Below are 27,762 nucleotides of genomic sequence, written 5' to 3'. Positions count from 1 at the left end.
GTGCAATTGACGTGCAACTGGGAGGAGAGTCTAGTAGAGAGATCTTTAGTGTCAAGGCGACCAGCACATCTGGTACTATCTGATATCTTGAGTCGGGGATGTATTATCTGAAGCAAAGGGTAATGCATCACTAAGAATCATAAAGGGCATATATTTCTTCGTTCATTACATGGGGCTGTGAGCTTTTTGCAAATGCAAGCACTGTGATTTCATTTAACCAGAGACAGAAAAGCTGGGCCCTATCTCAGCAGACGGGTTCTGTTTACCCTTTTCACCGGGCATGCAGATAACTGTTAAGCAAAATATACTGTCTTGGCAGACCTCGCTGGGTTTCTTTCGGCTGAGCTAGAAGCATGCGAGGTCAGAGATACGTAATTGCAGTTTTCAGTGTGTCAGGAGTCATGAAAAACCCTTATTTCAGAAAGTGGCTCAGCTGAACCACAAAAAAAGGTTTCATCGTGATTTATTTAAAAGTGTACAATGTAAATACATGGGCCTTCATGTTAGCTTAATATTTCTTGCATGGGAGACTTAATTACTGGCATCCTAAAACAGGACGTAAATGCAGAGGCCTCTTTGTTCAGGCCACTTAAGGGAAAATATGCATGGGTGACATGCACATGCATGTAACATGGGGTACACGCAGGGGGCATCTTGGTTAGGCAAAATTTCATTTTCCTCAAGACAGAGAGAGGGAGGGAGATAGAGAGGGAGACAGAGGGAGCAAGACAGAGGGAGGGAGACAGAGAGAGTGGGAAACAGATAGAGTGGGAGACTGAGCGGGAGGAAGACAAAGGGAGGGAGACAGAGGGGCGAGACAGAGTGGGAGACAGAGAGGGACAGAGAGAGAGTGGGAGACAGAGAGGGAGGGAGACAGAGGGAGGGAGACAGAGGGGTAGACAGAGTGGGACACAGGGAGGGAGGGAGACAGAGAGTGAAACAGATGGAGGGAGACAGAGGGAAGGAGACAGAGGGCGACAGAGAGAGGGGGAGACAGAGAGGGAGACAGAGGGAGGAGGGCGACAGAGGGAGACAGACAGAGGGATGAGGAAGACAGAGTTAGGGAGACAGAGGGAGGGAGACAGAGGGAGGAAGACAGAGGGAGGGAGACAGAAGGAGGGAGAGAGAGTGGGAGACAGAGGGGGAGGGAGACAGAGGGACGGAGACATAGGGAGGGAGAGAGAGTGGGAGACAGAGAGGGAGGGAGACAGAGAGAGTGGGAGACAGAGAGGGAGGGAGACAGAGAGGGAGGGAGACAGAGAGCGAGGGAGACAGAGAGGGAGGGGGACAGAGAGGGAGAGAGACTGAGGGAGACAGAGGGAGGGAGAAAGAGAGGGAGATGTAGGGAGGGAGACAGAAGGGGACAGAGAGAGGGCGACAGAGGGAGGAGGGCGACAGAGGGAGACAGGCAGAGGGAGGAGGGTGACAGAGGGAAGAGGGTGACAGAGGAGGGAAGGAGACAGAAGGAGGGAGACAGAGGGAGGGAGACAGAGGGAGGGAGACAGAGGAATGGAGACAGAGAGATGGAGACAGAGAGTGGGAGACAGAGAGGGAGACAGAGAGGGAGACAGAGAGAGAGAGAGAGGGAGACAGAGGGAGGGCGACAGAGGGAGGGCAACAGAGGGAGTCAGATGGAGGGAGACAGACGGAGGGAGAGAGAGGGAGGAAGAGAGGGAGGGGGACAGAGCGAGGGAGACAGAGGGAGGGAGGGGAGAGAGAGAGAGAGAGAGAGAGAGAGAGAGAGAGAGAGAGAGAGAGAGAGAGAGAGAAAGAGATGTGTGTATGCTGGGTCTGGTGGCTCAGTGGATGAAAGTGTCTGCTGCAGGGACCTGTGTTCATCCTCATGGTCACAAATTTATTTTGCTTTAGTCACTCCCCCTCCCCCTCTGACCCCAACCCCACCGGTGCGGCCCTCGGCCACAAACCACACTGTAAATTTGGACCCGAGAGAAAGTTTGTGAGTACCCATGGGTTAGAGGGTGGAGGGCTGTTGAGAATTGAAATACTCCTCTAGGGTCACTACGTGATACACGTAAGCTTCAATACCATTGCAAAGAACTACACTTATATCACCCTTAATGCAGCACTGTCAATTACGTAATCACTACAAGCACTGGCTTTTTACTCCCACCACTACCTTTTGGCTTTTTGGAGACAGTAAAAAGAGGGCTGTCGTGGAGATGGAGCAAACATTTATGTCTTGGGCAAGACTATGATTTTTTGTGTATTGTGTATTTTAAGTGAAATAATCCTCTATCCCAGTGTGAAATTATGAAATAATGAAACTTAGTGGCCTGATTTAGAGTAAGATAATAATTGAAAATCATCTGAAAAATGTTAAGCTCAGAGGAGAATTCACCAGCTAACGAATGTTTACCTGCTGAGATATAGGATGATCTAGAAAAAACGCACAAGGCAGGTCCATATTACAGTGCTTCTTGCAAAAGCCGCAGGCCTAAAGACATCAATTGAGAGGAAAATAAATAGGACAACAAATATTGCCCGCACACAAGTAATCAAGGAAATCCCATTCTGCCTGAAGCCATGCAAACTGCCTCATTTATACCAATGGCTGCACGTATATCGCAAACAGAGTCAAAATACCCTTCTTTCATGTTAATGACATAGCATAATTATCAGTGATATGCAGCAGGTCAATGTGGGTCCCTTTCTGTCAACTATCAAATTATTTGTGATTTACTTCGGATATTGAATTTGTCGAAGATCTATTTTATTTTTAATCTGCTGGTTCCGCTACCAAGTTTCCTTAGTAACTACAAGATTGTCTTCCAAATGCACTCTGATGAAATGAAGCTACAAAATGCAATGCAGTAGAGAAGAGAAGAGTTGGTTGCCAAACGGCTCAGCGGAACATTTGCCGAGTAAGGGTGTTTAAATGCTTCAACCACAGAATTCCTGCTCCTGGGACATGATGGCCGAATCTGCTTCCTCTTTTGTGGCCGGCCTCCCTGCCACAGTAACAAGTCTCAAATCTGGGAGTTGACCTCGAAGACAAAAAGTGTTTCATACCGCAATAAATGTAGCCAAAAGAGTTGCATTTCATCCGCTGTGGTACCTGTGTGCGACTGCCTTCACTGCCTCATTGACGCCGAGCACTTTCAAGCACCAGAGCACTTCTGTGAGAGCCAGCTACAGCCGCCACGCCTCGCCGGACCCGCTTCGCGGGTCCCGCTTCGCGGTCTGCAGCGGCCAGCTAGACACTGCAAGGGGCATCTTTGGAACTGACCGGCAGGGCTGCGAGCTAGAGCGGCGGACTCCAAGGACCAGGAGTCCCCGCGCGCCCTTGTCCAGCTGGGCTGCTCTCCCTGCCGGCCCCGCCCCCTCCTCTTCAGTTTTAAGCGGCGTTCTTCCTGTTCTTCGGTGGACTGCCTTCACTGCCTCATTGACGCCGAGCACTTTCAAGCACCAGAGCACTTCTGTGAGAGCCAGCTACAGCCGCCACGCCTCGCCGGACCCGCTTCGCGGGTCCCGCTTCGCGGTCTGCAGCGGCCAGCTAGACACTGCAAGGGGCATCTTTGGAACTGACCGGCAGGGCTGCGAGCTAGAGCGGCGGACTCCAAGGACCAGGAGTCCCCGCGCGCCGTTGTCCAGCTGGGCTGCTCTCCCTGCCGGCCCCGCCCCCTCCTCTTCAGTTTTAAGCGGCGTTCTTCCTGTTCTTCGGTGGACTGCCTTCACTGCCTCATTGACGCCGAGCACTTTCAAGCACCAGAGCACTTGCATAATTTCTGCACCAATATCTAAGCACAGCTCCTGGGGAAAAAGGTGAATAACCACGTTGTGTCTAACACTATCGTGCTCACCAGTTACTATTGGCTTAAAAAGGTATGACCAAATATATCAGGCTATAAAAAGTTGTACTGACTACTGATATAACATTACATCACTTTCAAGAACGTGTGTTTGACCACAAAGTTTGCCACAGCCAAACTCACTCTTAACTCTCGAAGTGATCACACAATTATGCATATGTCTATAGCCGTCTCAATAAAAACAAATGGATATTTGTTAGATCTCTTCAACATCATTGGTTCTTACTGTGGAATTCTCAATCTATACATCTCTGCCTAAAGCCCAGCTGCAGGAAGAAAGGAATATCCCTAAAGGTCCCTTTCAGTTCTGGATATAGATCTTACACCTCTGTACTGGGTTGCACATCTTTTAGCACCACAGTTGGTAATCTGGACTTTTTTCTCTCTGATCTCCAATCTCAACTGACCTTCCAGCAGATTTGTGAGCACCATATGAAAGAAAACAATAAAGTAGAGTGACTTTACAGCCCATTATTCTGTAAATACACTAAAAGATGCTTTGTTTGTAATATTTAAAGGGTTCCACTTGCTTGTTCTGTACATTAAGTTTCTAATTTTCTGGATTTAGGGGCTGATTACAATGACCGGTGGACTTACGTCCGCCCACCACCCTATCGGTAATCGGGACCGCCCGACAGACTGTCGGTGGTCCCGACATAGGCATTATGATACGACCGCCACCATGGCGGTCGCAATGCCTATCTTTTGTGTTGCTGTGGGTGCTCCTGGCTCCAGCACACGCCACAATACAAACTGGGGTCACTTGACATATCCATGCACTACGTGTCAGGCACATTGCGGTGTCTGCCACATGGTGCAGGGCCATGTAGGGGGGCACCATAGGTGCTCTCCAGTGCCCACATCGGAGAGCCAGGTATAATGGGGGGCCTGCTAAGGGCACCCAATGTCCCATTCTGACTGCCTTTCCATGGCGGGTGAACCACCATGAGAAGGCTGGTGGGGAGGGACATCGTAATCCCTACAGCAGTGCCTGGTATGCACTGCCACCATTGCAGGGAGTGCGAGGCCCTCCCACTCACAAGCGTGGCAAAGGAGCCCTTCTAATGCGTGGCAGTCCGTGTTACCGACCGCCATCACACTGCCCGCCGCCCAAATGTCACCGACGGTGAAGGTGGTTCCGATGGCGGTGAGACCGCCACCAACAGCCTGTCTGTGTCGGTCTCGCAGCCATCGGGATCAGCCCCTTATTTTGCTTCTTGTGTAATCAAGCTAATGTGCAACATGACCAGAATTAATAATAATAATCCACATTTGTAAAGCACACAATCACCCGTAAGGGTCTCTAGGCGCTGGGGGCCGTCGGGAAGATTAAGCAAGCTATTGCCCAGAGTCACATGGTGCTGAGCTAACCTGCTGCCGGAGCCTGGGATCAAACCGTGATCCCCAGATTCCGGAGTCAGTCGCCCTCGCCGCGGCGCCACACCTCTTCCTTACTATTTGACCTCATTTAAACAGTGCCATGTTACTATATTCATAAAGGTCACTGAGTTAGAGTTGAGCACAAACTGCTCAGGTCCACTGGGCAAACTCCACTTTGTCTACCTGAGCCTTTAAAATCATTAAAATCTTATAATTTAAAGGATTTTGTATTAAAGGGGCAACATTTTCAGTGCACGCCCAAAAATGTATTTAGCACTCTTGCTTAACATTCTTAATGGAATTCCACCAAGAGAACCTAAAATGTGTCCCTTTTTCTGCAAGCCTTATATGACACTGTGTGTTGACAAGACTCAAAACATGACAGTTTTACGCAAGGGACAATAGTGATATAGAGAGGTGAGTAGCAGCGATTGCATGAAAGTTGTCAAGAACCAATACTCAGTTGTGATATGCAGATCCATCCTCCTAATTACAGCCCTACCTGAATAAAAAGATGATAAGAAGGAGCCATGTTTCTTCAGGTAACCTGGTCAGCAAGACTAACATTGCTCGAATGGTATTCCTGCAATGGAGATTCAAAGGTTTCCCATGAGTAACTTTAGTGGTTGTCAATCAGTAGCTGAGAGAGGAGCCACACTTTTTGGTATCCTGGACCCCATGAAAAGCCTTAGGAAAACGACCTTGCAATGGAAAACATGACAGGCAAAAGTAATAGCTTACTATAAATTAATATGTTTCCTATATGTGGCTATATCAGTTAAAGATAATCAATAATGATGGGCTGACATTTTAGCATTGTGAGGAAATGCCTTCTTATTTACATGGTCACCCCTACCTTTTGCCTGATGCTAATGGTGATTGACTCGGAAAGTGTCTTGGGCTCTGCTATCCAGACACCGAGGGCCTAATCTATTGACTCCTAAAACTATACATTTGATTTGGTTACATCTAATTGACATGACTTAACTTACATTATGTCCCTAGTATATAGTGCCATGTGGGCCTGGGGCCTGTAAGTTAAATGTTGTAGCCTGCAACACTGATTGTGCCACCACGATGCTGAGAAGGGCAAACACGGCTCACAGACTACCAGTGCAGCCTGGAAGGGTAGTTTTAAATTGCCAACTCGATCTTACCATTTAAATGAATGGCAAAGACCTAATGTTCCCTTGCATTACTTGTAAGCCACCTGTAAAGAAGGCATTTGATGCCAAGCAGGCATGATGCAAGGCATTGTAAAATGTGATATATATTTGTTATATCCCAACAGCAAAAATATATATATATATGTTTTCTGTAGCAAGGCTGGCAGCCTCATAAGCTAACATGGGAGTTGCCCCACTAGACTAACTCTTCAATCGGCCACAAAAAATTGTAGTTTGGTATTAGAGATATTGTCTCATTAAACCTAAATTTATTCCAAAGTCAGATGCAATGTACAATTATTACCAATGGGCACTTTTAGTATGTCGCCATTTAGTTATCAGCAGCCTGGCCAGTACACATCTGATTGCTGTGCACTGTTTTATCGCCTGCCAAGGTGTGAACATCTCTCCTGATATGAGAACAAAGTGCTATACAGGGCTGAGGTTACACATCCTGACAGGCAGGGGTACAACAGATTGCTGGCTTCAAAGAAGCTGCTGCCTCTGGTGAGCAAATGTTGCCATTTTAGCCCCAGACAACCTGGCATCTTTGGGGAAGCAGTGAAACCCACATACAACCAGATTCCCAAGAAGCATGTATGCCTTGGCTACCCACAGCACTGGGGCTTGTAAGATCAGCAAGCTTATGCCATCCTCTTTTGGCAAGGAACAGTGACTTCTGGGATTACGCGATATCACACTTCTCGGAAAGTGGTCACCAGGTGGGTAGGGGAACCAGGGGTGGTACTTGCTTATTGGCTAGTCTTTATACACCTCCTCCCTGAGGGCCAGATGTAGGTAGGCATTTACCGGTCGGTAACGGCCGAATTCGGCCGTTACCGACCGGTAAATGCAATTTGAGATGTAGGGCCCTGTATTTTACAGACTCGGTAAATTTACCAATAGGTAAATTTACCGATTATGTAAAATACCGAGTCGGTATTTTTAAGGAATAGGGACAATTGATATGTAGGTGGGACTCTTCTGAGTCCCACAAGCATTAAAAAATCGGTATTTTACCATCAAATACTATTTGATGGTAAAATACCGATTCTGGTGTGCATGCACATGTGTGCATGCACACCTGTGCCATATGACAGGCAGACCTGCCCTTAGGGCAGGTATGCCTGCCACATGGCACCCAAACCCGTTTTGGGGGTGCTAGAGGGTGTCAAAGTGACACCCCCTGCACCCTTGTGTAAATCGGTATTTACCGATGCGGTAAATACCGACCGGTAAATGCCCAATCATTCCTATGGGCTTCAAAGCCCATAGGAATGCATGGGCATTTTACCGGTCGGTATTTACCGCATCGGTAAATACCGATTGTTTCCGAATCGGTAAATGCACATCTGCATTTACCTACATCTCGGTACTTTTATTTTACCACTTCTTAAATACCGAGTCGGTATGATGCGGTATTTAAGAGGTGGTAAAATAAAATGTACCTACATCTGGCCCTGAGTGAGGTTATAGGGTTAAATAGTGCACCACTGACCCTCAGAGCTCATATCTGCTGAACAAACTGAAATGATTTGAGCCTATGACCCCAGAATGTACAAGAGAGAAGTGGTACTAAGGACTGTGCCTGCTGCACATGCCTGGACATAACCAGACGTCGTCCTGCACTGGACAAAGGGAAGCTTCCAAAGAGCAGCAGTGTCGCATAAGTACCCCAGAGAATCTCCCAAAAGGTAGTAGTCCTAGCTCTCTGTCTAGACCACAGGCCTATAACAGGTTACAAGTCTGACCTGCACCAGACCATCGGGCCTGCAGAGGGAATCATCCTTTGATGATTCAAGTGCATGGTGGGAGATGTACTCCTAATCCCTGAAGAGCATCAGAGACTTAGTCCTACCTGCACCAACCCCAAGAACAACCACGGAGGATTATTTCTTGCACATCAATTAAGTACCTAGAGCACCAGAGGGCCAGTTGTGACTGGTCACCAGCTGGGCACTGTTGAGGATGCCGAGGAACATTACGTCTCCTCACCCGGGGCCCGAAATGTGTGTCGAGAACCACAGTAGTGGGCACGTTAGGACTCCCCTTGCATCCTCAACAACACCAGTCACAAGGCTACAAGCTTGGTCCTAAATCAACATTTCACTCCAGGTAACTGTTTGAGACAAATTGGTGGGGACCCCATTAGTAGGGCTCTCCCTTTGTTGTGTCCCAAAAGTGCACTTTGTAGCTTCACTGATCAGGGTTCCACTTTTCTCCAAGGACCGCAAGACTTTTCCAACCAGATAACCTCCATCTTTATGTGCATCCAAACTTATTTTTAAATGTTCTAAAGTCCACCATTCCAGAATAATCCTGTCACATTTTTTAAGTACAAGATGTCTAAACATTCTTAAAATGTAATCTATTTTTAGTAATTGGTGTAATCCTTGAATTTTTACCTAGTTCCCTGATTCAGTTGTTTCTACCTAGTTCCCTGAGTCAGTTAGGATTGTAATAATCTAACTGCCCATTCTGGCCTATGGGGATCAGAGAGCCTTGCAAGAGTGAAAAACGAAAATGGCTGTAATTCACTACTAGGACATGCCATACACTTCAGGGCACGTCTTACCTTTTACCTATAATGCACCCTGCCCTTGGGCCTGCCCTAGGGGTGACTAATATGTATAAAAGGGAATGTTTAGGGACTGGCAAGTGGGTGCACTTGCCCAGTCAGGTAAGGAATGGTGAACTTGTATGTTACACCATACTACTGCCACAGGGACCTCATATACTTAGAAATTAAAGTTGGTACCTCGGTCAGACACCACCTCTCCAGGGAATCCTAATCGTGAAAACATTCCCATCAGTGCTCGTCCCACCACCGGGGCCGTGGTATTGCTGTCTTGGGATCCAGGGGCCCCACAATGTCATTGCCCACCCTTTCAAAGGGGGTGCTGGCAATGGGGAAACCAACTTCACTAAAATATGGGGACCAGGTAGCCTGGCAATAGTAAAAAAAGAAAATGTTTGTAATTCACTACTAGGACACGCCACACACATCAGGGCATGTCCTACCTTTTACCTACAATGCACCCTGCCCGTGGGTCTACCATAGGAGTGACTAATATGTACAAAAGGGAAGGTTTAGGGACTGGCAAGTGGGTGCACTTGCCCAGTCAACATGGCAGTACCAGACTGCACACAGGCTCTGCAAGCTGCTCCGGTGGGTGGCACAATCAGTGCTGCAAGCTCACCAGCAGCATTGGATTTACAAGCCCTGGGCACACACAGTGCACTGTACTGGGATCTAACAAGTAAACCATTCAAGCCAATCATGGAGTCACTAATCCATACATCAATTTACCATAGGGAGCAAATGCACTGTGGCACTGAACAGCAGTGGCACAGTGCCCAAAAGCATCTAAAACCAGTAAAATCATAAGAGGCTACAGCAATAAATGGAAGGGAGACCCACGCCATTGGTGCCAGGTCTAACGTGGACCTTACCCTCTAGCTAGTTTAATCACCTATTGACTACTGCAGCACTATGAACTACGTTAACTTGTCCAACACTGGGCAACCAAACTAGAGCTAGGATTACACAATGCTGCTCATACCAAGCACAAAAAGAGTTATAGCCTAATGGTGAAGTACGTATCCAGAAATCTCTGTGTCCACAAACAAACTCCCCACCTTGGATCCACTTATGAGAACAGTCTCATTATAGCATAATTTAAGAAGAGTGTCGGCAGCAAATGCTGTTGTGGTCAACTTTTCTAGAAGAATCTACCGCTAAAACTTTGGAAAGGGGTACAGCCTTCACCACACAGTCTTTACCCTGCAATGCCTTTACTGTACAGCTTTTACCACGAAGATGCCTTTAAGGTGTATAGTTATACCTTTACCAAACAGATGCCTTTACCTCTCAATGGTAAGTTTTAGTAAAGGTAAGTTTGGGGTAAGTTTGATTTAATATACATTAATAAAGTAAAAAGGAATAATAAGATCATTGTATCAATAGTATACCATTTTAATTTTTTTTAAATGAGGAAATGTGGGGTTACCCCCAAAAGATTATAGTATGAATAATGTTTTTATATATGTTTTATTAGTATTGATTTTAATGTTAAGTTTAAATAATTACAGTTTTTTTAAAATAAAATTAAAATATTAGTTGTAATACATATTTCTATGTATGAAAAACCTTATTCAAAGTCATAGGAGTATGATCCCTTGGTATTGGGGTTCGGGGTGGGGAGTACCTTACCAGTTTTATTTTAAATGTAATATATTGTTTAATTCATTTTTTGTGATATTATAGATATATAAATATTACATTTCAATTATTTAAATTTGAAGAATCTTTTCTTAGGAGAAGGATTCTAGGGTTATAGTGCAGTAGGGTAGGGTGGGAAGGGTATTCATACTAGGATATGCATGTTAATATTTTATTACAAAGGTATTTAATTTAATATTATGAAATTAAATTAAAATCTGAAATATAATTTTGAATATGGTAGTAGTACATATTTTAAAAAGGGGATGATATGGTTTTGGTGGATTAAGGTGGGGAGTGTATTCCTACTCAGGTATTTTTTTAAATATTTTTCTATAAAATAATTATTCAATTTCTAACAGCTTCTTTGAAACATTTTATATTACAATTTTTAGAAGCTGGTAATAAGGTTAAAGGTAATTTAGGTGCTGATTGTATTAATGCTCATGTATTAGTTTAACATTTAAATACTAGGACATTTATTGAAATATTAATAATTAAAGTATGAAATATATTCTTTTTAAGTTACAGTGATACACTTAACAGTAATGGGATTCAAGCATTTTGGCGGATTAGGGTGGGGATTCCCCAGGGATACAAGATCTCCAGGAAGGACCGCCCCACCCGCCCTGGAGGAGGAATCGCCATTGTCCACAAAGCCACCCTCCGCCTGAGCACACTCCCCGATGAGCCCACAGACCTGATGGAACACCTTCACTTCAAGATACTGGCCAGCCCTACCTCCACCCTCCGTGGAACCCTCATCTACCGACCCCCTGGACTTTTCGGCAACTCCATCACGGACATCATGTCCCCGCATGCGATCGCGTCCACCAACTACACCCTACAGGGAGACCTCAACTTCCACCTCGCCAACCAACTGCACCCCAGCACCACATCCCTCTTGGACAACCTCCTCAACATTGGACTCCGCCAGATCATGACCAAACCCATACACTCAGCAGGACACACCCTCAACCCCCTCTTCACAACAGGAAGCTCCATCACCTTCAGCCACACCACCAAACTCCCATGGACTGACCATCGATGCGTCCACTTCACCTTCAGAACACCCACCATCCACAGACACCAGCACCTGCTCCCACGAAGAAACTGGACCAGAATCACCGACGACCAGCTAACCTCATCACTCAGCAACTCCACCCCAACCAATACAGAAAATGACAACACCAACACCGCAGCCCGAACCCTGCACAGATGGATCTTCGACAGCACCAACACCATAGCCCCCCTCAAGAAAAACAACAACACCCACGCCAAGAAAGCTAGATGGTTCACCACTGAACTTCAAGAGTCCAGACCCACTTGCCGCCACCTCAAAAAGGGTGGAGGAACACCAAATCCACAGAAGCCCACAACAACTTCAGAGCTGCCTCCAATGCCCACCACCAACTCATCAGAAAAATGAGGAAAAAGCGATTGAAGACAGAATCTCCACTCATGCACACAACAGCAAAGAACTCTTCAACATCATCAAGGAGTTCACCCAACCCACCAGCGAGTCCACCGACATCCCTCCCTCACAAAACCTCTGCGACAAACTCAGCACCTTTTTCCACCACAAAATCAAGAGCATCTACGACAACTTCGACGAAGACAACCAACACACTGAACACTCACCAACCACCCCCGACACCCTGAAGCCAGGGATCGACAACTGGACAGCCCTCACCACTGAAGACACACTGAAGACTATGAAGTCAGTCCATTCCGGGACCCTCACGGACCCCTGTCCCCACCACATTTTCAATAGAGCCGCTGACACCATCGCACCCATGCTCTGCCACACCATCAACTGCTCCCTGGTAACGGCCTCATTCCCTGATGACTGGAAACACGCGTAGATCGACCCCCTCCTGAAGAAACCCTCGGTGAACCCTACCAACCTCAAAAACTACAGACCTATCTCCCTGCTCCCATTCTCAGCGAAAGTCATCAAGAAAGCCATCAACAGCCAACTCGCCACATTCACAGAAGAGCACAACATCCTTGACTCCTCCCAAAAACCACAGTACGGAAACTGCCCTCCAGACGACATCCGTACCTTACTGCACAAAAGAGAAAAGGCAGCCCACATCCTCCACGACCTCTCAGCGACGTTCGACACAGTCTCTCACTGCACCCTAATACGCAGACTCCATATCGCAGGGATCCAAGACAAGGCTCTCGACTGGATCCGCTCTTTCCTCTCTGGCAGAACGCAGTGGGTCAGACTCCCCCATTTCCTCTCAGACCCTAAACCTACCACCTGCGGAGTCCCCCAGGGGTTCTCCCTCAGCCCTATGCTCTTCAACATCTACATGGCTCCGCTCTCCCCCATCGTCAGAACCTACAGACTCAACATTGTGTCATACGCAGATGACACCCAACTCCTCCTCTCCCTATCCAACAAACCTAACACCGCCAGACACAACTTTCAAGAAGACATGGAAGCCGTCGCCAAATGGATGAAAAACAGCTGCCTACAACTAAACACAAACAAAACGGAAGAACTCATCAGGGGCCCAAACCCAGATGCCTTGAACAACAACTGGTGGCCCCCCACCCTCGGAAGCCCCCCCCCCACAGACCACGCATGCAACCTAGGAATCATCCTGGATTCAGAGCTCAAAATGGACCGCCAGATCAACTCCGCCTCATCCTCCTGCTTCCACACCCTCCGCCTCCTAAGTAAGACCTTCAAATGGATCTCCCTCAAATACAGAAAGACCGTCACTCACGCCCTGGTCACCAGCAGGCTCGACTACGGTAATGCACTCTATGCCGGAATAAACAAAAACCTCACCCGCAAACTACAGAACATCCAATACACCGCCACAAGACTGGTCCTCAACCTGCCAAACCACTGCCACATCTCCCAGCACCTGCGCACATTCCACTAGCTCCCCATCGAAGCTAGAGTCACCTTCAAGATGCTAATCCACGCTCACAAGGCCCTCCACGACACCGGACCGAACCAGCATACCTGAACAGCTGACTCAAATTCCACACACCCCAAAGGACCCTATGCTCAGCGCAGCTCTCTCCCGCACCAGAAAGACCAGATCGGGAAGCCGCTCCTTCTCCTTCTGGGTGGCCAGTGCCTGGAACGACCTTCTGCTCCACCTCAGACAGATAACATTGCTGCCCATCTTTGCAAGAAACCTCAAAACCTGGTTCTTTAACAGACCCCCTTCTTGATGGACTGGAACCTGCGAACCCCCCCACACCCTCAGTGCCTTCAGACCTTACGGGTGAGTAGTCGCGCTTAACAAACACCTTATTTGATTTGATTTGAATATTTTAATACTCTGGTGTATTTTAAAAATTATTAATTTAATTATTCTATGTTTCTGAATTATTTTGCAATAAATATTGTATTACAAATTGAAGGAGAGAGATGCTAGAGTTATAGGGGATAAGGGTATGGAGTGTATCAATATTAATACCCGTGTAATAAATATATATAATAATAATTAGACAGAAATATTAATTACAATGCCCTATGATACCACAAATCCAAAATAACATAACGTAATGTAAAACGCTTTATTGTCATTTGCAGTTGAAAAAACAAATATTTGTTTTAAAAAAAGGAACATATAAGCTGTGTACTCTCAGTCATGTAGAGGTGTTAAGTGGCTCTCAACTTATTGAACACGGATGCTGTTTAATAAAACACGGGCCTTATCTCATTGTGCCAGAGGCGCAGAACAACATCTTTAGTTAGCCTGGGGAAATAGAGTTGTCTCCTACGAGCATGTAGTAAAGTATGGACATCAGGTTCTAGTTTGTGTGCCTCGAGCTAACTGTGCAGACTATTGAACAATTTCTTCCCAAAAATAAATGTGTGCTTACCACTTTCTCGTGCTAGTGAATCACATGTTCAAACCACCACCTTAAAAAGATGCTAAGTTAAAAAGGAAAAATAAAATGAAGTCTTGGGGCCTGATTCTGAGTTTGGCTGTCTGACCACCGAACTGCTGTTGCCACGGTCAGGACAATGCCGACAATCCAGAGCCATACCGACCACCATATTTTGATAACACTGCAGTGCTGGCGGTGTTGTGTTGGTGGTTCCATTGCGGTGACATGCTTCAACTCACAGAGCCTGAAGCTTATGCCGGCACCATGGTGGTGCCGCTATAACATCGGTGCACTATGAATGCATGACAGTGCAGGCAGAGAGGTGCCCAACATGTGCCCCAAATTCACCCTGTGGCCCTGTTTGGGCCCCTTCTCTGCCTTTCTGCCGACCTGGCCCAGCCATGAACAGGTCGTCAGAAAGGCAGGTCATGATCACCAAAGTGGTGCCGGCATTAGCACTCCTGCCATTGATCACGGTTTCCCCACTGCCGCCCCTTTGGGATCAAGGATACTCACGGGGTGGTGGTCTTATGTCAGGCTTGTGGTGGTCCAACCACCAACCTTGTAATCGGGAAGTCAGACCACCAAGGAGGCTGCCGCCAGAACATAACTGGTGGTTGGGACCACCGCACTCTTAATAAAACCCCAGATGTAATCCCTACAACAGTGCCTATTTATAATTCTCTACTCCTTTTTTTACCCTTCTTAATATAGTGTGTTTTTTTAAAACATCTATTTTGTAATACTTATATTAAATGATATATATATATATATAAAAGGAATATTGGAGTCTCTGTAAATATTGTTGAGGGAATTTATAAACTGTCACCAAGATTTGAAAAAAGAAAACATCTGAAGGTAAGACAACCTTTATTTTAAAAAATAGAATTGAAAATAATAAGTGTATTACAAGTACAGCGGTTGGATCACCACTGAACCACTGCTACCACCGGAATCCTTGACACAGTGGTCTGAGGAAGGAATATGCTGGTGGTGCCATTGCAACACCACTGAGCATATTACGAGTTTCCTCACTGCCCTTCTTTTCATGGTGGTGAGCTTGCCATAAAAAGAGTGGCGGTGAGGAAACTATGGGGGCCCTTACAGGGCCCCATGTCGGCTCCTTGATTGGGGGTGCATGCAGGCGGGCACATGTGGTTTCCCCCTGTAGTTTTTCACCCCCTGTTCTTGCACAGAAAGAAATGCACAACAGTGAACAGTGTGAATTTCTTTCTCTGCTGGAACAGGCTGTGGTGGTCATGGAGGTGCATGTGCAAGGCTCACCTATGTGCCTTAGATACGCATCACTGTGGGACCGCCGCCACAGGACAGCCCGCCCTGAATTCCAGTCGGAGTATGGCGGGCAGTCTGCCTATGCGTTTAGGTGTCTTGCAGCGGGGCACTGGCTTTGGCGCCCCCTGCGAGATCGCTAAACTGGTAATCAGGCCTTATATGTGAATTGTGATCTGATTTCAGCTCTGGTTGTGCAACTGGTGTTACTGAACTGAAGGAGAAGTGTGGCTCAATGGTTAGAGCGGCAGACCCTGATGCAGAGGTCTAGCCCGGTACCAGGGTTCAATTCCCCGCCTCGATGGGTCTTGGGCTAAAAAATGCCACGGACCTGATAATTCTCGCCTTGGCCACTGGATTCAAGATAGCCTGGCTGATGAGGATTATGAATCCGAAACTGGTCCCAGGATGCTTGTTTCCGGTCCATGGAAGACAGGGCTTGGCAGTTCGGGCTGGACTGTTCCCATGAGGCACAGGGTCAGACTGATTTGCATATAGCCATGTTTGAAATGGGGTGGCTGAGTGGGCTAAAGAATGGTGATGGATGAAACCCAGATCAGTTGACTGGGGGTGAGTGTTTGATTTGCTCAAACGCTCAGTCCATCATCCCCTTTTGTATCGCTTTGTTCGCCCTAAGTGTGGCAGGGTATGCTCAGACGTGAGTCCCTTGCTCACTTGGCCACTGGATTCAAGATAGCCTGGCTGATGAGGATTATGAATCCAAAACCGGTCCCAGGATGCTTGTTTCCGGTCCATGGAACACATGGCTTGGCTGTTCGGGCTGGACTGTTCCCATGAGGCACAGGGTCAGACTGATTTGCATATAGCCATGTCTGAAATGGGGTGGCTGAGTGGGCTAAAGAATGGTGATGGATTAAACCTAGATCAGTTGACTGGGGGTGAGTGTTTGATTTGCTCAAACGCTCAGTCCATCATCCCCTTTTGTATCGCTTTGTTCGCCCTAAGAGTGGCAGGGTATGCTCAGACGTGAGTCCCTTGCTCACTTGGCCACTGGATTCAAGATAGCCTGGCTGATGAGGATTATGAATCCGAAACCGGTTCCAGGATGCTTGTTTCCAGTCCATGGAAGACATGGCTTGGCAGTTCGGGCTGGACTGTTCCCATGAGGCACAGGGTCAGACTGATTTGCATATAGCCATGTCTGAAATGGGGTGGCTGAGTGGGCTAAAGAATGGTGATGGATTAAACCCAGATCAGTTGACTGGGGGTGAGTGTTTGATTTGCTCAAACGCTCCGTCCATCATCCCCTTTTGGATCGCTTTGTTCGCCCTAAGTGTGGCAGGGTATGCTCAGACATGAGTGCCTTGCTCACTTGGCCACTGGATTCAAGATAGCCTGGCTGATGAGGATTATGAATCCGAAACCAGTCCCAGGATGCTTGTTTCCGGTCCATGGAAGTCATGGCTTGGCAGTTCGGGCTGGACTGTTCCCATGAGGCACAGGGTCAGACTGATTTGCATATAGCCATGTCTGAAATGGGGTGGCTGAGTGGGCTAAAGAATGGTGATGGATTAAACCCAGATCAGTTGACTGGGGGTGAGTGTTTGATTTGCTCAAACTCTCCGTCCATCATCCCCTTTTGTATCGCTTTGTTCGCCCTAAGTGTGGCAGGGTATGCTCAGACGTGAGTCCCTTGCTCACTTGGCCACTGGATTCAAGATAGCCTGGCTGATGAGGATTATGAATCCAAAACCGGTCCCAGGATGCTTGTTTCCGGTCCATGGAAGACATGGCTTGGCAGTTCGGGCTGGACTGTTCCCATGAGGCACAGGGTCAGACAGATTTGCATATAGCCATGTCTGAAATGGGGTGGCTGAGTGGGCTAAAGAATGGTGATGGATTAAACCCAGATCAGTTGACTGGGGGTGAGTGTTTGATTTGCTCAAACGCTCCGTCCATCATCCCCTTTTGTATCGCTTTGTTCGCCCTAAGTGTGGCAGGGTATGCTCAGACGTGAGTCCCTTGCTCACTTGGCCACTGGATTCAAGATAGCCTGGCTGATGAGGATTATGAATCCGAAACCGGTCCCAGGACGCTTGTTTCCGGTCCATGGAAGACATGGCTTGGCAGTTCGGGCTGGACTGTTCCCATGAGGCACAGGGTCAGACTGATTTGCATATAGCCATGTCTGAAATGGGGTGGCTGAGTGGGCTAAAGAATGGTGATGGATTAAACCCAGATCAGTTGACTGGGGGTGAGTGTTTGATTTGATCAATCGTCCGTCCATCATCCCCTTTTGTATCGCTTTGTTCGCCCTAAGTGTGGCAGGGTATGCTCAGACGTGAGTCCCTTGCTCACTTGGCCACTGGATTTAAGATAGCCTGGCTGATGAGGATTATGAATCCGAAACCGGTCCCAGGATGCTTGTTTCCGGTCCATGGAAGACATGGCTTGGCAGTTCGGGTTGGACTGTTCCCATGAGGCACAGGGTCAGACTGATTTGCATATAGCCATGTCTGAAATGGGGTGGCTGAGTGGGCTAAAGAATGGTGATGGATTAAACCCAGATCAGTTGACTGGGGTTGAGTGTTTGATATGCTCAAACGCTCCGTCCATCATACCCTTTTGTATCGCTTTGTTTGGCCTAAGTGTGGCAGGGTATGCTCAGACGTGAGTCCCTTTCTCACTTGGCCACTGGATTCAAGATAGCCTGGCTGATGAGGATTATGTATCCGAAACCGGTCCCAGGATGCTTGTTTCCGGTCCATGAAAGACATGGCTTGGCAGTTCGGGCTGGACTGTTCCCATGAGGCACAGGGCCAGACTGATTTGCATATAGCCATGTCTGAAAAGGGGTGGCTGAGTGGGCTAAAGAATGGTGATGGATTAAACCCAGATCAGTTGACTGGGGGTGAGGTGAGTGTTTGATTTGCTCAAACGCTCCGTCCATCATCCCCTTTTGTATCGCTTAATTCTCGCCTCTGTGCGTATTCCAATCATGGAGTCCCACTCTACAACTCTGGGCAATAGCTTGCTTAATCTCCATAACGGCCCCCACAACGCTAAGGATGCCTGGCCTCCACCTTGGGGGTGCCCAGGAGTGGACACCTCACAGGGAAAGCCAGGATGGGTTCCACAGCGGTATTCGTACAAGCGCCTTGAGACCCTTGCGGGTGAGTCTTGCGCTATACAAGTATCAATTTACATTTACTGAACCGGGCGCCGAAGTCGGGGGCACTATTTGCACTGTAAAATGAGCTGGTACCTGTCTCATAGCCCTAAAGCCTTCATGTGAGTATCGTTGTCTGTTTTCATTTCCACTGCACCAAGTGCTGTGGTAATTAAAGGCAGACAACAGTTCATATGCGGTTGGTGATGGTAGGTCCAACCTGTGGCCTGTCTGTGCAGATTGAGGGCCCTCTGCTGGCTGCATCTTAGGAGCCATCTGGGGGCATTGAAAAGCTCCTCCTGTGGCACCAGCTCTTACAGCTGAGCTCCGTGCTGTAGGCAGACCACTTCTTTCAGATCAGGCTCATTATATTTGCGGAAGCAGCTATGGTGGCCGAAGTGCATAAAAAAAGTATGGGTTCTGGAAACCCGATTGCACTGGGGGTGCATCAGTGAATGTGGGGTAAAAGGCAAAGACATAGCAAAAAAAGCAAAACATTAAATAACTTTTTGGATTTTCACCTTCAGATAAAATAATTCACACAGCTTGACATAAAAAAACTAAAGGAAGTTAAAGCAGTTGGTGAGAAATACCCTCTTGTTATGATACCTCAGCTGGTCAGTGCAATTACTGGAGATGTCTGTCTGTTTAATCAGCAAGTCACAGAACTGAATCCTTGGTAGCACCACACTCTGGACCGGTAATCAGTGTATATATAGTAGTAAGACATCCCAACCTGTGACAGAGAGCACTGCGAATATGTAAGTAATTTTCTTTAAATTGTGTTACACACTATACAAGCTAGGCTTCCTCAAAATGTGCAAATACTTAAAGTATAAGATATAACAAGTACTTTTAAAAATGTCTTCTAGTATAACTCGGTTTGTTCCTAGAGCAAACATTGTCAATTAAAAGGATGCCGTCCAGAACCCCTTATATACTTTTAATGTAAACAGTATATCTTTATTATGCAACAGAGAAAACATACAACTCAACTTAAAAAAAAACGGTTGTGGTGGTGGGGCGGCACTAAAACTTGTCGCAATGGGTGCCACAAAGGCTAATGTGCACCCTGTCAGACTTGCACAGCAGATGCGGTCCTGTACTGTGGAGCAGTCGAAGAACTCTAACTCCTTGTCCCACTCGTTCAACTCTGCAAATAATCTGCAATAGGGATTTTTGAGCCTACCATTATTAGAGTTCCTATCCACTGCTTTTCTGAGGAATTGAATATGAAATAGTAGCCCAATGCTTCTATTTATTTTGCTATTGTATTTTAATGATGTGATTTTTTCTTCCCATTTTCTAAAAGGCTGCTGAGCAGAATGAGGAATGTAATCATAACAATGTAAGTAGTACAAAATCACAGTTTACAATTTAAGTATTTCAAAGTTAGCCTATCAGCTATGAAACGCTCAATGGTTTCTCATTGGAATCATTGGAATCACAGTACTTTGAGGGGAAAAAATCTCGAATCGAGCCTTTCTGGAAGATTGATTGGCCCACCTTTTGTTTGGCAAGACATCTGAACACTACCTATGAAAACTCTTGTTTATTTCTTTGACTTTATGTATGAGTTTTAAACTCTGCACTATAGGAGCATAGGACCTGATTTTGACTTTAGAGGATGGTTGCTCTATCACAGATGTGATGGCTGTCTCATCTGACTTATTGCAAGTTCCAAAGGAAGTAATGCACTTGTAGGATGGGATATTTGTCACGTTTGTGATGGAGTAACCCACCTACCAAACTCTAAATCAAGCTCATAATCAAATGACTCGGCATGTACCCTCATTGAATCCTATCTAGCCAACAGAACTTTTTCAGTAGAAGTAGGAGGAGCAAAATCCAAATCTTTTTATCTACCATGCGGGGTCCCGCAGGGATCCTCGCTGAGTCCTACCCTTTTAAACCTATACGTTGCCCCCCTTGCTGAAATAATAAGAAACTGTGGCTTTACCCCAATATCCTACGCTGACAACACTCAAATTGTAGTGACCATCAGTAAGAATATAATAAAGGGATAGTCACACTCCATTAAAATCGAAGTGATAAGGCGCACATCCTGGGTAAGGGTCAATGCAAACCCTGGTGTACTTAAAAAACTTATGAGGTCAACATGTTTCTGCTATATCGAGTATCATTCACTCAGCATTCATCAGGACCTATACAATTTCAAAATAGAAATCACCACAGCAGAGGACACATCCTAAAGTGTGCCCAACCTGTGGTGCTTAGAATACATGGGGGCCGATTCTGATCCTGGATTTTTATTTTCCATACAAATAGGATTTGTATTTTTTTCCATACAAATTGTAAAAGTCCCTTCCAACCCGTGTAGTACGATTCGTACGGGAAAAATACATACAGATCGGCCCGATCCTTACAAATTGGATCGGGAAAAACTGTACGACACGGACTTGTAAAAAAGACCATACAATTTGTAAAAAGGCTGTCCAACCCGTCAAGTACGATTCGTACCGGGTTGTCAGCATACGATTTGTATGGAAAATGGCCTGTGTACGGGAAATGACTCGTACCGGGCAACAAAGCGAACCCCTATATGCCTCGTACCCTGGTATGACTCGTTCTGGGGGTACGACTCATACCGAGGTACGGGTCGTATAGGGGTATGAGGCGTACAGGGGTCCCCCCACATGCGAGGCGTGTGTATGGTGCGTACCCCAACATCGCGCATGTACGCAAAGTATGTACGCGATTTTTCGGGTACGGTGCACACATACGTGATTTTGGGGTACTGGTCGTGTACGCACCGTACAAGCACCGTACCCCAAAATTGCGTACATACGCACCGTACCCCAAAATCGCGTATATACGCACCGTACCCCAAAATCACGTACGTATGCACCGTACCCCAAAATCACGTATGTACGCTCCGTACCCCAAAATCGCGTACGCACCGTACCCCAAAATCGCGTATGTACGGACCGTGACCAAAATCGCATTTTTGGGGTATGGTGCATACGTAGGCGATTTTGGGGTACGGTGCGTACATACACGATTTTGGGGTACGGTGCGTACGTACGCGATTTTGGGGTACGGTGCATACATACGTGATTTTGGGGTACGGTGCGTACATACGTGATTTTGGGATACGGTGCTTGTACGGTGCATACACGACCAGTACCCCTTCATCGCGTATGTACGCACCGTACCCCACTTTCCGTGCCATCCGTACGTACCGTACATACGCACCGTACCCCTGTATTCATGGGGTGTACGACGGGTACATGAGGGGGTCTGTCTCGTACTGTTTTCGGGGCGTACAAGGTTTTTCCGGCACTTTTTGGCTCTTGTAAAAAAAGAGCTGTATGGAGTGCCGTTTGTACAAATCGTACTTGCTGGGTTGTAAACTGCTGCCAGGAATACATGGGAACGTCGTGTACAGAGCAATCCGAATCAGAATCGCTTGTATATACGAGTTGTATGGCCTTTTTTACAATTTGTATGGAGTGCGTCTATTTGTACGGATCTTACTTCCTAGGTTGTAGGGGCCTCCTTACACGTACGAATTGTATGGGGAAAACGCTCCATACCACGATTTGTACAGCGTTTTTCCAGGATCGGAATTAGCCCCATAGTGTTTCACCAACTCACGGAACTCCCGTACTGAGTCTCCTTAGTAAAACCCAAGGGGCTTGGATCTGTAACAGATAAAGTTCAGTGTCAAAAAAGGGTATGGCATATACAGGTTAATTATGTACTTATCGTGCTTACAAAAAACACATCACGTTTGTAGTTGTGCCCGACGTATACTGATTGAGTAGCGCATACCACCATTCTTCCATACAATCTATAACATTCCCAACTATTAGTCTGTAAGCAAACTACTGATACACTATGCTCTATGCAGTAGAATAGCGTATCGGAAGAGGAATGCTGAAGTCGCACCCTCTGAAATGAGCTAACACATTCTTGGAATGGGCTGTCACATTTTGCAGCACCTACCAGCCCTTCACTATTACGTTGGCATTATTAAAAAAGGGAATAAAAACATCACTGGCTGTGCTGGGCCTTCGTCACACCATGGAAGATCTAATTAGTGTTAAATCAAGAAGAATAACGTAATAACTCACTTCTAGTTACGAACAAACAAGCGTCCTGGGTTCAAGGCAGGGGCCACCTTCACGCCCAACATTAACTGTAAAAGAGGGACGGTTGTTTAGAAATACATTGTTGTCACTACAGGGCATTACCGCAACTGTTTAAACCTGAAAGACTCATGCGTGACTCTCGTGATAACCTCCGGTAGGTATTTTCAGTCAGCACCTTAATTATAAAAAACTCCCATACTCACGGTTAATCGGGCGACTCCCCGCTAGCAACCTAGGCAAGGCCTTATACATGAATTGTGATCTGACTTCAGCTCTGGTTGTGAACCGGGCGCCGAGGTCGGGGGCACCATTTGCACTGTAAAATCAGCTGGTACCTGTCTCATAGCCCTAAAGCCTTCATGTGAGTATCGTTGTCTGTTTTCATTTCCACTGCACCAGGTGCTGTGGTAATTAAAGGCAGACAACGGTGCATATGCGGTTGGTGATGGGAGGTCCATCCTGTGGCCTGTCTGTGCAGATTGAGGGCCCTCTGCTGGCTGCATCTTAGGAGCCATCTGGGGGCATTGAAAAGCTCCTCCTGTGCTTGGGATCTGTCTGAATAATTGGCAGTGGCACCAGCTCTTACAGCTGAGCTCCGTGCTGTAGGCAGACCACTTCTTTCAGATCAGGCTCATTATATTTGCGGAAGCAGCTATGGTGGCTGAAGTGCATAAAAAAAGTATGGGATCTGGAACCCCGATTGCACTGGGGGTGCGTCAGTGAATGTGGGGTAAAAGGCAAAGACAGAGCAAAAAAAAAGCAAAACATTAAATAACTTTTTGGACTTTCACCCTCAGATAAAATAATTCACACAGCTTGACATAAAGAAACTAAAGGAAGTTAAAGCAGTTGGTGAGAAATACACTCTTGTTATGATACCTCAGCTGGTCAATGCAATTACTGGGGGGAACAGCCATTACAACGCAACTTTTACAACGCATTTCTTTTACAACGCATCTATTACAACGCAAGAACCTTTACAACGCATGTTTTTACAACGCTTACCATTACAACGCAAGTGCTGTTACAACGCATGTTTTTATATCGTAATTTTATTTAAAAAAATAATAATTAATGTTTATTTGAAAAAATATAAGATTGATAGATTAAATTTAGATGGAGTATATTTGAAGTGTTTTAGAATTAATAATTTAATTTTTAAAGGTAGAAATATTTTTAATAAAAACATTTTTCAATTTTATAAAAGTTAAATAAAATATTTAAGTATGTTAAAATATAAAGTATTATTTTTGAAGTTTTTCTTGATAAATATAAGAAGAGAGAATGTAAAAATATAATTTTCAATTTTTAAAAAAAGTTATTAATTTATAAATATCTACAAATATATTTTTAAAAAAATTATATAATAATTTTAAAATACTCTAATGTATAATTGACTATTTTAGAAAAATATTTAACATTTTTTAAAAAAATGATTTAATATTAAAAGGTAAGTTTTATTTTTTTCCCATGTTTTAACATTGATTTATATGGAGTCATGTGTCCTTCTTTTATTTCGATAACTTCTCCATAGCATCCCACGTGATACTTTTGAAAGTCGTTATACAAAAGGAAAGAAGCAGAAATACAAGGAAATACATATAGTATTAAGGTAAGTGAAAATAAACATTATTTTTTAAAGTATAATTATGAATATAAATGTAAAATAGAGAATAGTAAAAAATACAATGACAGTGTATTTATTGTTTCATAATATATTTTTATTTAAAATATAAAAGAAAAACAAAATTCAAATTTTATTGGAAATAATACATATTTAAAATAATTTATTCACAAATGATTTACATTTTAGACATATATTACACTTTTAAATAATATAATCTTGGCAAAATAGTCCTTTTTTGATCTTAGTTGTTTTGCATGACGTCGTTACGTCAACGTCGACGCAAGCGGCCATTTTGAACAGCATCTATGTTATGTTATGTTATGTTATTTATTGTTTTGTATAGCGCAACGGTTACTCAAAAAGAGTATCCCGGCGCTTTAGGTAAGGGGGAGTAATGCAGAAAAACATAACACAGTTAAAAGAAGTGCACAACACACAGACAATAAAAAAAAAAAAGAACTACCTGGAGGACTACTGAGAGAACAGCCAGGTTTTGAGCCCTTTCCTAAACTCAAGAAGAGTAGTAGCCCCCCGAAGTGGGAGCGGCAACGAATTCCACATCTGTGGGGCCAATAGACTAAAGGAGCGGCCACCCAGGCGGGCCCTCTTAACACGAGGGACCGCCGCCAAGAGTAGAGATTCAGACCTCAGCGACCGAGCCGGATGGTAAAAGGCCAGTCTCTTTTGGAGATACTTTGCCCCCACCGCGTGGAGCGCCTTATAGGCCAAAGTCATAGCCTTGAAGGCAATCCGTTTGCGGGTGGGTAGCCAATGCAGCGTCAGCAGTAGCCCAGAGACGCTGGTACGTCTATTAAGACCAAAAATGGCCCTGGCCGCCGCATTCTGCGCAACTTGAAGCCGCTGTAGCAGGTACTCTGGAAGGCCCAGGTAAAGAATGTTGGCATAATCCAGCCTGGAGCCTATCAGAGCCTGCACAGTCAGCCTCCTATGCTCCTCTGACAGAAGAGGCAGAAACCTCCGCAGCATTTTTAATAGGCCGAAGCAGGTGCCGGTCACCCCAAGAATCTGGGCTTTCATCGTCAACCCCTTATCCATCTTAACCCCCAAGTTTTTAGCCATAGGGGAAGAGCCGGATGGTGGGAACATGTCGAAGGGCCACCAGGCCTGGCAGCTGGGCTCTGAATCGCACCTGAAAAAGAGTACCTCAGATTTATCGGAATTGCACTTGAGGCTGTTCAGTTGGAACCATGTGAACACCGCCCCAAGGCAATTCCGGATACTCTCCACGTCAAAGTCAGCCCCTTTCTCGCAAGAGAAAAGGAGCTGGGTGTCGTCGGCATACGACACGATCCGGGCACCAAATGACTCCGCCACCGCCGCCAAAGGGGTCATAAAGATGTTAAAAAGGGTCGGGCTCAATATGGAGCCCTGAGGGACCCCGACTCCCAATGGCGGCATCACGGCGGAGTCAGGTGATGTCCAGACCGTCTGCCGGCGGCCGGCTAAGAAAGACGAAAACCATCTGAGCACCGTCCCCCGGAGACCAATCTCAAAGAGTCTTGCGAGAAGGCCATCATGGGGGACGGTGTCAAAAGCCGCCGACAGATCCAACAACACCAGCATGACCTTGCCCCCGGTGTCCAACACCCCTTTGATGGTTTCAGAAACCTCAAGGAGCGCGGTCTCGGTGCTACGATTAGAGCGAAAGCCTGACTGGGAGTCATGCAGAATCTCGTGGGACTCCAAAAAATTGGAGAGCACCGACTGAACGTGCTTCTCCAAGATTTTTACAAGAGCCGGCAACAGCGAAATCGGCCTATAGTTAGCTGGGACCTTTGGGTCAAGCCCAGGTTTTTTAAGTAGCGGGATGACCATGGCCTGCTTCCACTCTGAAGGAACCACTCCCGAACTCAACGACAAGTTGAGGAGAGGGTTCGCCAGTGGGTTGATCACCTCCGCCAATTTACCCAAGAGCTTAGCTGGGCAAGGGTCCAGCGGAGACCCAGATTTTAAATTGCCCATAAGCGCTAGAGAGGCGGGGGCTGACAAAGATGGAAACTCGGCCAACATGGCGCCCTGCGCAACAGAGGAAAACATACCAACCTCGGGCACCGGCGGCCTAACAGGTACTACAGATGAAAAGGAGTCCTGTATAAGTTTTATCTTGCTTGTAAAAAAACAAGCAAGATCCGCCGCCCAGGAACCTGAGGGCACCTCTTCCGATGTAATGGTCCGAGGGGAAATGAATTCTCTTACGATGGTAAAAATCTCCTTGCTGGAATTCCCGGCCGCTTCAATTCTTCCCGCGAGATAGGCTTTCTTTGCGAGGCGGATGTCCCGGTGGTAGACCTTAACCACAGCCTTATAGGCGGACCTGTCCATGCTGTCATAGTGAGCCCGCCAGGCCCTTTCGGCTACCTTGCACTGCTGCCGCGTAGCCCACAGTGCAGGAGTAAACCAAGGGGCCGACACCCGCTTTGATGTCACGCGGGGGGGCTGCATCGGGGCCAGGTCATTAAGCCTCTCCGTAAGCCAATCTTGCAAGGACTCCAAATCCCTCTCCAGCTCACCTGAGAGAGGACAGGGGTGATTCAAAGCAGCCTGTGCCAGCATCTCAGGGGTCACTCTACTAAATGCTCTAAAAGCTCGACCCCGTTGCTGTGGGACAGGGGTGGACGACCTGGCAGTGCCACTGATCACAAATTTGGCAAGCCAGTGATCCGACCACAAGACCGGGAGAATCTCTTTCACCACCAAAGGGGATGTAGAAAAAACCTGGTCAAGAGTATGCCCCTTAGCATGAGTCGGCCCCTGCAAATGAGGTATAAGGCCCAGTGGATTCATGGCTTCAGAAAGCTTTATAGCAGCGGGGTCAGACGGATCATCCATCCGGATGTTAAAGTCCCCCGCCACTAAGCAGTGTTCTGCTCTCAGGGCCAGACCCAACAACACCGAATCAAGGTCGGCAAAGAAAGTTCCGAGCGGGCCAGGGCGTCGATAGACCAACAGACCCTTCACTGACTGGTGCGGCGCTAGCGTGAGTGAAAAAGCCAGCGATTCCGATCCACGGATATCCTCCGTGGGCAGAACGGTGCACAACGTGCCCTTCCTCACCACCAGAGCGACCCCACCGCCCCTGCCCTTCGCTCTGTCCTTCCTGAAGATGTTATACTC

At 46.5% G+C, this 27,762-nt stretch overlaps 1 protein-coding gene across 8 annotated transcripts in view; it reads left to right on the top strand.

Moving 5' to 3' along the window:
- The window catches only part of LOC144780983 (uncharacterized), a 1,867,627-nt gene that overhangs the window by 101,073 nt on the left and 1,738,792 nt on the right, over positions 1-27,762 (top strand). For all 8 annotated transcript variants that reach the window (XM_078659579.1, XM_078659581.1, XM_078659578.1 and 5 more), the window contains exon 3: positions 20,198-20,233. In XM_078659579.1, coding sequence (XP_078515705.1) covers positions 20,198-20,233 — 36 coding nt within the window. The remainder of the gene's footprint in view (positions 1-20,197; positions 20,234-27,762) is intronic.

This window comes from Lissotriton helveticus, chromosome 9 (assembly GCF_964261635.1).
Source record: "Lissotriton helveticus chromosome 9, aLisHel1.1, whole genome shotgun sequence".
NCBI classification, from domain to species: Eukaryota; Metazoa; Chordata; class Amphibia; order Caudata; family Salamandridae; genus Lissotriton; species Lissotriton helveticus.
Note: the sequence above shows the minus strand (reverse complement) of the source record. Positions and strands in the feature narration are given on the sequence as shown.